The sequence below is a fragment of the Salvelinus fontinalis genome, chromosome 6 (assembly GCF_029448725.1).
Source record: "Salvelinus fontinalis isolate EN_2023a chromosome 6, ASM2944872v1, whole genome shotgun sequence".
NCBI classification, from domain to species: domain Eukaryota; kingdom Metazoa; phylum Chordata; class Actinopteri; order Salmoniformes; family Salmonidae; genus Salvelinus; species Salvelinus fontinalis.
The window spans coordinates 77,836,941-77,849,119 of NC_074670.1; the positions used below are offsets into that span (position 1 = coordinate 77,836,941).

Sequence of the window (12,179 nt, forward strand, 5' to 3'; positions counted from 1 at the left end):
AAAAATGTCTCTTTTTCAGCTTGGGGGATTTCTTCTTCATCTGAAGATGATGCATCGTGCTCTGGGTTGAATTCTTCCCAATCTTCTTCTTCAGATACCATCTCCTCTTCTAAATCATTATTCTCTTGTTCCTCCTGGACATCTGAAGAAAATCAGATCTACGACCTGTAGGGCACTGAAACGTGCAGTCATGGATTCAGCAAAGAGACAACTGGGGGGACTGTCATCTGCAGCACCTTTGTAGCCTCTGACTGCATTCTCCATTAGTAAATCATTATTTTCAAAAAATATTTATTTTGTCTGAAATTTTGTTTATTTTGTCTGAAATTTTGTTTATTTAGTCTGTGACCTTGAGTCGTGTGTGTGGGGTCGTGGAGGGGTCGTGGAGGGGTCGTGAAGGGGAGATGATGCACATGCACAATAAAGTTTTATTTTTGTCTGAATTCAATCGGTAGCACACAGAATCTCAATTTGTCAATGTGTGTGTGTGTGTGTGTGTGTGTGTGTGTGTGTGTGTGTGTGTGTGTGTGTGTGTGTGTGTGTGTGTGTGTGTGTGTGTGTGTGTGTGTGTGTGTGTGTGTGTGTGTGTGTGTGTGTGTGTGTGTCTTTCAAAAATGACCCTAAGACAGTCTTTGTACCCTGGTGGTGTACAGCTTTCATGGAAATATGAACAAAGGCGATGTTTCACTTTTTCTAATGTTGGGGTCACTCTCGGAAAAGTCCTCATTTAGGGGATTTTCTCTGCTGTTAAACATAGTGGCGGGTCATTGTTTACCCTTAATACAACACAAGGGTTAACTGATTTGCCTAGTTAAATAAAAAATAAAAACACAGCAAATAAATGTGACCATATTTCATACATTTTTCCTCAATTATGATATTTAGGCCTCTGCAGCATTAGAGAAGTCATCAACAGATATTTTTTCAGTTCAACCCAGGGTTCAACAAAAAATGGACACTGCATATTGGCCTAGGGGTTAAAGGTTTTGATTGATTTCAAATGGAAACTACAAGTTATAATGAATATGTTCATGTTGGATTCAAGTCTCTATCTCAACCAAAAATGTGTAAAACATGTGGAATAAGTCAAGTGTTCTGAATACTTTCACTAAATGCAAATGATAATAAAAGTGTAGGTTTTTATAGTAACACTTTTCTCTGAATGAGTCTTGAAGTCCAGAGGTGCAGGCAAACAGAAAATCTGTCGCTAACACTTCTGGCACCATTTTGTTATTGTAATTTTCCATCCTGCAGTGTAATGGTTTCTTATCTTTAAGTGCTATCTGTGTGTTTTCTACTCAATACCTCTAGGGTGTGTCCAAACCCATGTTATCTCCTCTTTCACAATATATATGGTTAGATTGGTATATAGCCTTTTAAATATGAAAATAGCATTTTTATTATTTTATTTGTCATTATGTTGCACAACGTTTATGGAGTCTATTTGTTTTGCCCAAATAAGTTGATAAAGTAAATGTTTTGTGATATGATAAAGCCTAGACATCATTACCATTATGCATTTGTACTAAAATTCTGGCTTAATGCATCAATCTCCCTCTGTGTGGATAATTATGTAAGTGGCCAATGAAGTTTATATTTTGTTTGCATCGCCATTCCTCTTGGCTTACAGTATTTATGATATTCTTTTCTTCCCAACCGCAAAAACTATTTAGAACGGATTGAACCGCTTCATGGCAAATATGCATGGCCCTGTGCCCCGGTTCAGAGTAGTTGGTACATTCCCGACTATTCCAGTGGTCCTTAACAAATTGTCCACTCAGCCGGGGCACCGGGCCATCAAAACAAATTTGCCCATTGTTTATCAGACGGCAAGTGTCACACATAAATCCTACATGCTGATTGGTGTAGAGACGCCCAATCGCTGTTTTTATGTTTATTACAGACCCTCCTCTACCTATCTGGAGGTTTACATAGATGCTAGGAAAGTCACGTTTTTGTTACTTTGCTTCTTAAATATCCTACCCGGCGTGTCTGTATCAACGTTGAATTCCAAACACTTAAGATTTCTGTTCACCGGTGACTAGTGACAGAAGAAAATAATTAAGATCAATCAGAAATGAATTGTTTTCGCTTAGATGACTTCCTTGCCGGGTGGATTGGAGGTGAGTGTCCGTTATTTTTGAACTAGTCAATTACCCGTAGAATTAGATGTATTATGTGAGGATGAGTTTGGGATTAGAGCAGTATTGGACTATTGCATATCGATTTTGTTTATCATAATTTGTTTTAATTTGAATATATTTGCTATGTAGGCCTATATCTAATCTATGTTCAATTAGAAAAAAAGTAGATGTATGAATAATTGGAACATGCGCAGATTTTCTAAATCGAATTGCCCACATAGCGCTGGACACTTGATCATTTTGATCAAACCCTCAACATTTAACATCCAATCAAAATGTAGTTAATAATTAAATAACCGGTTCTACATGTTTGACTATTTATTTTCTCCTTTTCTATATTCTACTTCTGCAAGGCGCGCTACCATTAAACGGACAGTAGGGGCATAGTAGTTGCAACATGATACTGTATCTGTGGAATGCTGTTAACTGTTTTCACTCTTCGTCGCCTGTTATTCGCCTATAGGCAGCCTACTGTAGTTATTAACATTATCGGACTAAGTTTTGTTATTGCAAATGTTGAGTCAGAATGATCCCTAAGCAGTGGTAGTGTTTGGCTGTCTGGCCGGGATATGATTATTTCTGTTCTCTCTTGTACTTGCCCTGAAATCTGTGGTACTGTAGTTCTATTGTCTGAGGAGGGTTGGATGTTCTAGGCAGGGAGCCACTGAAACAACATTATATATTAACTCTCCCCCTCTCTCTCTCTTTCTCACTCTCTCTTTCACACTCTCTCTCTTTCTCACTCTCTCTTTCTCTCTCTCTATCCATCCGTCCCTCCTTACTCCTCCTAAACGTGGCTTCCATCTGTTTTTCCAATAGGAGCTTCCAGTGTTATTGTCGGTCATCCGCTGGACACAGTCAAGGTACATATGAGGACACACAGTTCAACACGTAAAGGACTGGTTTCCCAGACACTGATCAAGCCTAGTCCTGGACTAAAATGCACGTTCAATGAAGATTCTCTGTTTATCTTGAGTTTCAGGACTAGGCTTAATTGTTTTTTTTCCCAGGAAACTGTCCAATGAGGTTTAAATCAGGGATTGACATTAAGTTCTGAAAGGCAATTGTCTCTTTCATTTAAACAATGGCGGGGAACCAGACAGATCAATGGAGGCAACCTCAGAGCAGGCTCAACTTGCCCAACTGTTCAGTTCACTAGCTCTAGGCAATAGATCAACCCTTAATGTCAAACCTTGGGTTTTTACCAAACATGTAAGAATAGTTTCTCTACACATACACAGTTACCATTTAGTAGGCTATAGACCTGCAGTAACATGAACATGAGTGACCACACATCACCTAGCCTACATGTTGTACACTGTGTAGGCCATTGTTTTATGTAGGAGGAATGTTGAAGTTCTTAACATTTCCCATTCTATGATTTTTACACAACAGACTCGTCTGCAAGCTGGGACAGGATACAAGAACACCCTTCACTGTGTCCTCCAAATCTACAGAAAGGAAACTGTACGTGATATGTCACTGCTCTTGTAGTCTCAATGTAAATATATACCATTTAAGCAGACACTTTTACCCAAAGCAACTTAGTCAATCGTGCAGAGACATTTTGTATTGTCCCATTGTAATCCATAGGAGACCATGGGATAATATTTGGCATGATAATCCATTTGTCGTCATGGTATTGGTATGGTTTCCTTGCGGAGGCCTTGGACATAAGTGTCAACCTCGACAACTACTCTAAAAGTTAATTATAACATCCTAAATTCATTTGACAAACTCTTATCTGTAGATTATACCGTAGGCCTAGCTGTACCAGTTCTGGAAAAATGTGTTTTTACTTTTGAAGCAACTGCCTTTGTTTTAACAAATATCCTTGAGCCTTGCTGTGAATACTCCCTATGTAGTCTCTCTCTGGCAGGGGGGTGGGGGGGAAAAAACTTTCCAGTTGCCAAATTCCAAATGGTATACTGGGATGCAGACCTTCTGCAGAACACACTGTTGCATAAAACGTCTCATTTGTATTTTTCTTCATCCTAGGTTGCTGGCTTCTTCAAGGGTCTCTCCTTCCCGCTGGCCAGCATCACCGTGTATAACTCAGTGGTGTTTGGGTTCTTCAACAACACACAGAGGGTTATAAGCAAGTTCCGCCATGGTGACGAGAGGCAGCCGTGTGGCATGTTGGACCTGACCCTGGCCAGCATGTTGACAGGGCTGATGTCAGTGGGACTCGGCGCTCCGGTCGACCTGGTTAAGATCAGACTGCAGATGCAGACTCTGCCCTGTTTAGCAGGTAAAGTCAAATACCAATACAACATTCTAGACCATTCTAGAAGGTAATTATTTTAGCAGGTATTTCCTTTAGTATAACTATCCTTTTAGACCTTTCTAGAAGGTACAGTGTCTATAGTACTCATGGGTTTAGAAAGCTCATTTTAGTGAGACTTTACTCAGAGGTCTAGAATAGTTGACAATTCAAGGAAGCACGTAAAACGTATAATTTACCTATTCACGTTCAGAGCCCCATCGGTCTTTCAACTGCCGTTCATATTTCACAACAGCAACTCAGACGAGCCAACTTGAGATGATAAATCCCGTGGATTGTAACCAGCTCACTTAAAGGTTGATAAACTAAAAGGTGTCATAATCACATGTCAATGTCCTACATCAGTGATCAGTCACTGTTTTGAAAATGGAAATTGCTGCACCTTTTTTATATGGCGACGCACCACACGTCCTTGTGTGTTGCCCCATGGATCTTTATGGTGCCTACAGTATAGGGCATAATACATGGGTTAAATCTTCACCATCACCTGTTGTTCTGGTATATAGTTAAAGCCTCCTTCCGCATAAGATTGAACCTTAATCCAAACTATCCTCTTTCAGCATGAGCGGTCAATAAAGTCAAATACAGTCTGATCTTTATTGTTTGTTTCCTTGTGTATTTTAGAGAACCTGAACCTTGCCGGGACGACCGGAAACGGGAACGGTAACATCGCTGTGCGCTCCGTGTCTCTCCAGGGCCAGCCGACCTACAGAGGGCCCATCCACTGCATCTGCTCCATACTGCAGACTGAGGGGATCCGGGGGCTTTACAGAGGGGCCGGGGCCATGGTCCTGAGAGACGTCCCTGGGTACACGCTGTACTTCATCCCCTACGCGTTGTTCCGTCGCTGGCTATCCTCTGAAGGGAGGTCATCACCTCATCCCTGTTCTGTATGGGTGTCTGGAGGACTGGCAGGTAACTGGAAGGTGTTTACGGATGAATGGTAATGTTACTGTTGCTAGTTGTGCTTGGTTGAAGCAAATAGAAATGAGCCTTTAGGTCAGATAAAGGAGCGTTCTGGTGAAACCGTGGCCTCGTTTTGGTTTCCACTAGGCCAGAGAATGTACTGGTGGAGGGTTATTGGGCCCATACATAAATCAAAATCACAATCCTGACTTTGCTAGCAGGACCGTAACCAGGGTTTGAGTTTTAGTGAGGTCCGGATGGGGGTGACCCACCCACCCACCTTTCCCTCCTTTCAGGAATTTTTTTGAAAGTTGAAGCTTCTTTACTGCATTTCTATACAATTTAAAGACATTTTTAAAAATGCTATTTGGAGAACAGCAACAACAAGCCAAAATGACCCCAGCCATTATCACCTTGATGCTATAGCTTCATTCACCTCAGTCCATCTACAAGCATGTAGCCTATTAGCTAAACAATTGTAATATTATACCCCTGAAACGGGGGGGAAATATGAGAAATGATTCACACTGACACGTAGCATCAGTGACTGTTCAGTCAGTTGTAATGATGAATTGCATAAAAATCATCAACTCTTTACATTAATACAGTATCTATTTTTCTTTTTAAATACATAGCATTCACATTTGTATTCCTAGGCATTACTAATCAAGCTCCGGACAACCAGATATCAATGAAGCACACAGATGATTTGTATTATCACATTCATTATTAGAAAATTACTTACCATTTTGTATAATCAGTGGTAAATAGTGGTAAAAGGTGGGTAATGGGTAAACTATAAACTTCAGTGGACGAACAACCACCGGTAGAAAGGAAAATGTATTGTTTGCATGTTGATAGCATTTTAATGTTGGCCTATAGGGAAGATATTGAAACATATCATATTTTTTTAAGTTCATAACTTGTTTGAATACATTAGTACAGATTTTTCTCAGGGGACCCCACATGGGGCCCCGACCCCAAGTTTGGCAACCACTGGACTAACCTCTCTCTGCTTGCTTCCTCTCTCTGTCTTTCTTCTCTGCTTCCTCCTGCATGCATCAAGAAAAAATGTTGTGTGCCCGAATAACTGAAAAACCCCTTACCGAAGTCCAAAATTAACTAAAACGTCACAAAATGGCATCATAATATATGCACAAACTCTTCCGAACTGTTTTGGTTGGGAAGTATGCGGACGCCTCCAGCCGCTTTAGAGAGTGGGGAATGTCCTGCAAATCCGGCACACAAATCCAAGGGACGCAGGTGATCATAACGATCAAGACACTGTCCATGTTTCCACTCGTTCACAGAGACGCAGGTGATCATAACGAACAAGACACTGTTCACAGAGACGCAGGTGATCATAACGAACAAGACACTGTTCACAGAGACGCAGGTGATCATAACGAACAAGACACTGTTCACAGAGAGGCAGGTGATCATAACGAACAAGACACTGTTCACAGAGAGGCAGGTGATCATAACGAACAAGACACTGTTCACAGAGAGGCAGGTGATCATAACGAACAAGACACTGTTCACAGAGACGCAGGTGATCATAACGAACAAGACACTGTCCATGTTTCCACTCGTTCACAGAGACGCAGGTGATCATAACGAACAAGACACTGTTCACAGAGGCAGGTGATCATAACGAACAAGACACTGTTCACAGAGATGCAGGTGATCATAACGAACAAGACACTGTTCACAGAGACGCAGGTGATCATAACGAACAAGACACTGTTCACAGAGACGCAGGTGATCATAACGAACAAGACACTGTTCACAGAGAGGCAGGTGATCATAACGAACAAGACACTGTTCACAGAGAGGCAGGTGATCATAACGAACAAGACACTGTTCACAGAGAGGCAGGTGATCATAACGAACAAGACACTGTTCACAGAGACGCAGGTGATCATAACGAACAAGACACTGTCCATGTTTCCACTCGTTTGCAGAGAGGCAGGCATGATTAGAACTGTCAGATCAATAATTTAATTGTACTGAGCTTTGATCAACATTGGGAGAAATATTTACATGTTAAGCCATAATTGACTTAATTTATTTTGAACAAAATATTTTTTTTTATTATGTTTTTATAATTACGAAAAAATGGACAGCGGTGTCCTCAAATGTATTTCTGGCCCTGGTTGCGATCACCATGCTATCACCATGCTATCACCATGCTCTAAACTAATGGCTAAACCCATTGGACTCATCATTTATGCAGGAATTGTTATGTTTCTGCTATGTGGACTTGGCGGAAAATATAGTCTAGCTATGCAAATAAAAACGTTCCTTCGGGTTATCTGCTAAGGAGCGTCCCGTTAAAACTGTAGGCTGTAGTACACGGAGGGACACGTGAAAATGAAGAACTTTATGCACTTTAGCAAGCCTTTTTTCGTATTCAAAATGAGATTGATTTTAGTTCTCCGTGTGGTCTATATTAAAGGGCACTTTATTTAATATAACAAGCTTTTAAAATTCAATATTTGTGAACAATTTCTACTAAAAAACAATCAAAAGGTACACCAGAAGGCACTCATTTCGTAGAACGGCACCTTAACAGTCTTAGGGTCAAGTCCAAAGCTGAATAGTTGTCTTTACCTTGTCTACCACCTATAAACCTATAAAAACTTTGCCATTACTTTATGCCATTTTATGATGCCATCTTGAGAATGGGCCTACCCAGGGTTGGGAGGATGATTTACAGTTACTGATTACATGACAATAAAAGTAGTTAGTACTGTAATCCAATGGATTACTCAAATTGTGAGTAACATAGTTAGATTAAATCCTTGGTTAGCCCTCATCTGCCTCCTTAGTTTATGCTGTAGACCACAGGGGGTTGGTGGCACCTTAATTAAGGGAGGATGGGCTCGTGGTAATGGCCGGAGCGGAATCAGTGTAATGGTATCAAATGCGTCAGAACACCCGCCATTCCATTTGCTCCGTTCCAGCCATTACCACGAGCCGTCCTCCCCTCAGCAGCCTCCACTGCACCCCAGCATCTTTGGGCAGTTGCTTTGCTCAGCTGCCTGTTGCATCTTATTGATGTGATGGCATCACTGCTAAAAGGTCAAGTTCCAGGGAAAGCATTTCCAAACCTCGTTCTTTGATTATGCAATTATTGACCTACTTCACACAGCCACCCAGCAGATTGTGACCCGTAAATGATGACACGGTCTGACTCACTCAACAGTCTGCTGTGATAAAGACTGCAATGGACAGATGTAATAGGTCCAAGACAAATCTGATTAGTTCATGAGTTGAATGACCTCTGATTTTAGTCTACTCCTTTCCACTGACACTAGAGGTATAGCTGAGTAAGCAACTGATTTGACACGTCATCCCAGTAAACAGCACGGAGCTGTATTGACTAATAAAACATTTCCTTTTGACACGGAGATCCTGATGAAATGTGGGATGATTCAGTTCTCAGTAGGGTTGCAAAGCTACTGGTTGTTACCAAGGTTACCGGAATCTTCAGTAATTTTGGTAATTTTATAGTTGAATAACTTTTACAAAATGTATACGTGTATATAGTCAGCTCTACTCTATGTTAGGTTTTGATTAGCCAATGCAGGTTAAAGTGAGTTCTTCCACCCTTTTTGTTCCGTCAATACTCCATTGTCTGAATGACATTTGAGACCTCAGCTAGATGGTAACCTGATGGCGGCGCCAACATTTCGCTAGTTTTCATGCAAAAAGGGGGTTTGAAACATTAGCATTATCCAATAGACACTTTTTGAGATGACAGTGACACTCAAACCACAGAGAACTCTTAATTATGACCACTTCCTTCCGTTTGAATATTTGAGAAAGGTGTTGTTGATTTTTTTTAAATTTTTTATTAGACCATGTGGTTCAAGCTTAATTAATGAAAAAGCATCTAATCAACAATGGCATTATTTTCAATTAACTCTTCCAACTATTGACATCCAACTGCTGCCAGTTTGACGCCAAAACATTGACAACCAAATCCTACTGACATAGTAAAAAGAGTGTTAATAAAAAATAAAAATATATATTTCATGCTGAAACCCCCATAATAAACACCATGGTGAGGCAGGAAGCCTAGTGGTTAGAGTGTTGGGCGGCAGGAAGCCTAGTGGTTAGAGTGTTGGGCGGCAGGAAGCCTAGTGGTTAGAGTGTTGGGCGGCAGGAAGCCTAGTGGTTAGAGTGTTGGGCGGCAGGAAGCCTAGTGGTTAGAGTGTTGGGCGGCAGGAAGCCTAGTGGTTAGAGTGTTGGGCGGCAGGAAGCCTAGTGGTTAGAGTGTTGGGCGGCAGGAAGCCTAGTGGTTAGAGTGTTGGGCGGCAGGAAGCCTAGTGGTTAGAGTGTTGGGCGGCAGGAAGCCTAGTGGTTAGAGTGTTGGGCGGCAGGAAGCCTAGTGGTTAGTGTAGGGGTGGCAGGTAGCCTAGTGGTTAGAGTGTTGGGCGGCAGGTAGCCTAGTGGTTAGAGTGTTGGGCGGCAGGTAGCCTAGTGGTTAGAGTGTTGTGCGGCAGGAAGCCTAGTGGTTAGAGTGTTGGGCGGCAGGAAGCCTAGTGGTTAGAGTGTTGGGCGGCAGGAAGCCTAGTGGTTAGTGTAGGGGTGGCAGGTAGCCTAGTGGTTAGAGTGTTGGGCGGCAGGTAGCCTAGTGGTTAGAGTGTTGGGCGGCAGGTAGTCTAGTGGTTGGAGTGTTGGGCGGCAGGTAGTCTAGTGGTTGGAGTGTTGGGCGGCAGGTAGTCTAGTGGTTGGAGTGTTGGGCGGCAGGTAGTCTAGTGGTTGGAGTGTTGGGCGGCAGGTAGTCTAGTGGTTGGAGTGTTGGGCGGCAGGTAGTCTAGTGGTTAGAGCGTTGGACGGCAGGTAGCCTAGTGGTTAGAGCGTTGGGCTAGTAACCGGAAGGTTGCTGGATGGAATCCCAGAGCTGACAAGGTAAAAACCTGTCATTCTGCCCCTGAGCAAGGCAGTTAACCCACTGTTCCCCGGGCGCCGAAGATGTGGATGTCGATTAAGGCAGCCACCCGTACCTCTCTGATTCAGAGGGGCTGGGTTAAATGTGGAAGACACATTTCAGTTGAATAACAGACTAGGTACCCCACTTTCCAATGTTATTCACTAAATTGATGGTTTATATTTAGGATAATATTGTACAGCTTTGTCATTCTATTTTAATTTTAAAATCATCATATTTAATTACTCCATATTATCACAGATGTGGCCAGGTAAAATAGTACCAAAAAGGGCCACAAGATGTCTTGTGATAGATTACATAAAATCCTTGAAAGATACCAAAATGCTGGTAGTTTACCCTCAAGGTAGTTTACCCTCCAGGTAGTTCTCAGTAAGTGGGGGTCTGAGGTTTTTGGTCAAATAAATAAAGTTTGTGTGGAAAGCAACAACGACAGGACATTTGACCGTTTTGGAGATTTTAAATTGAACAGAAGGAAAAAGCTTCCATTCCCACTGAAAGGTGACTTTTTAGCAGTGTCTTCAGCACATTTAAAAAATAATAATAAAAATAATAATAATAATTAAAACTGCCTGTTCAGTGTGTTTGAAGAAACATCTTGATATCACATGAAGTTTACCAAAATGTAATCAACTGTTTTTAAAAAATTAAAAAATACAACTGTAAATCTCCTGACATGTTTGTGTCTACAGGTTCTATCTCGTGGGTCACAGCTACTCCAGCTGACGTGGTGAAGAGCAGACTACAGTCTGACGCCCTCCACACAAGGAAATACAGAGGGATTGTACACTGCATCGTCCAGAGCTACAAGACCGAGGGGATGCATGTAAGCAAACAGACACACAGGGGCTGTTTCCCGGACTCAGATTAAGCCTATAGACCTGGACTAAGCAGCACTTTCAGTGAAGATCCTTCCTTGAGCATGCTTTTTTTTTTTGTCCAATCATATGACTCATCTTTGTACGGGAAACCAGCCCAGAGTGTAGCAATTTTAAGATTGATTCGTCAGCACATTTAATTTGAAAAGGAATACAGTAGCCTGTATGTGTGGTTTTGGTGTAGCTCTGTGGTGACAGACTATTGCTGACTGTATTAGTAGCTGTAAGCTTTAGTCCCTTCAGTTTTAAAAGTTCAACTCAGGTGAACTCAACCTGTCCTGTAAAAGTCACAAGGGGGAGACGAGATCTGTTCCAAAGAAAAGTTATTATCAAACTACCGAGGTCGTTCCTATCTTAAGAGGGAGTTCAAACATGTTTTGGTCAGTTTGTGATTTAACAAAATAGTTAAAAATCGATAGTGTTGTGTCACACCCCCATTCCAAGTGATCAGACCGGTGTTCTTGTTCAAGTGTGTTTTGGCAGACAGAGACAGAGAAGGGACATTTTGATCAATACCTGACAATCATTAACACCATAGGCACTTGGCCTGAAAAAGTCTGAATAAGCTTAAATAGGCTTGAACCATGTGGTTTCAGCTAGATATTGGTTTGGTTGGCTATTATGAACATGGGTTTAATTTAATTCCTTTTTTTTATAATATGTATATTTATCTTCTCTCTCTTCAGGTCTTCTTCCGCGGAGCCTCAGTGAATGCTATCCGAGGCTTCCCCATGAGTGCCACCATGTTTCTGGGCTATGAACTCTCTCTGCAGTTCTTCAGGGGTCTCTAGTATCTACACCAGGAATATGATGCAGTATGTCCACTGAATGACACATCATCCTGACAGCTATCCTCTTGTCCTTGAACGCCCCCCAAAAGGTTTTCACCTGGAAGATCATTTAAAGCCTTGCAGAAAGAAAGTGGGGAGCGACTTGACATTTTCTAGTTGAGAATTATCTCCACTATTGCCATAATACAATGTATTTGTAAAGTGTAAATACTAATTTCT

General features: G+C 41.7%; 1 protein-coding gene and 1 long non-coding RNA gene across 3 annotated transcripts in view; both read left to right on the plus strand.

The window, feature by feature from the left end:
* The first annotated feature begins 1,908 nt into the window (after positions 1-1,908).
* The window catches only part of LOC129858488 (solute carrier family 25 member 48-like), a 10,760-nt gene continuing 489 nt past the window's right edge, over positions 1,909-12,179 (plus strand). The window contains exons 1-7 of the mRNA XM_055927757.1: positions 1,909-2,123; positions 2,964-3,007; positions 3,540-3,611; positions 4,143-4,395; positions 5,053-5,343; positions 10,984-11,117; positions 11,856-12,179. The exon at positions 11,856-12,179 is cut by the window's right edge and continues 489 nt beyond it. Coding sequence (XP_055783732.1) covers positions 2,078-2,123; positions 2,964-3,007; positions 3,540-3,611; positions 4,143-4,395; positions 5,053-5,343; positions 10,984-11,117; positions 11,856-11,960 — 945 coding nt within the window. The 5' untranslated portion in view covers positions 1,909-2,077 and the 3' untranslated portion in view covers positions 11,961-12,179. The remainder of the gene's footprint in view (positions 2,124-2,963; positions 3,008-3,539; positions 3,612-4,142; positions 4,396-5,052; positions 5,344-10,983; positions 11,118-11,855) is intronic.
* On the plus strand, positions 5,350-7,144 carry LOC129858489 (uncharacterized). 2 transcript variants are annotated; one of them, XR_008760042.1, is made up of 2 exons: positions 5,350-6,941; positions 6,979-7,144. It is a non-coding gene; the product is annotated as an uncharacterized LOC129858489 (long non-coding RNA). The 2 variants fall into 2 exon arrangements; XR_008760041.1 differs by having other exon boundaries at positions 7,018-7,144.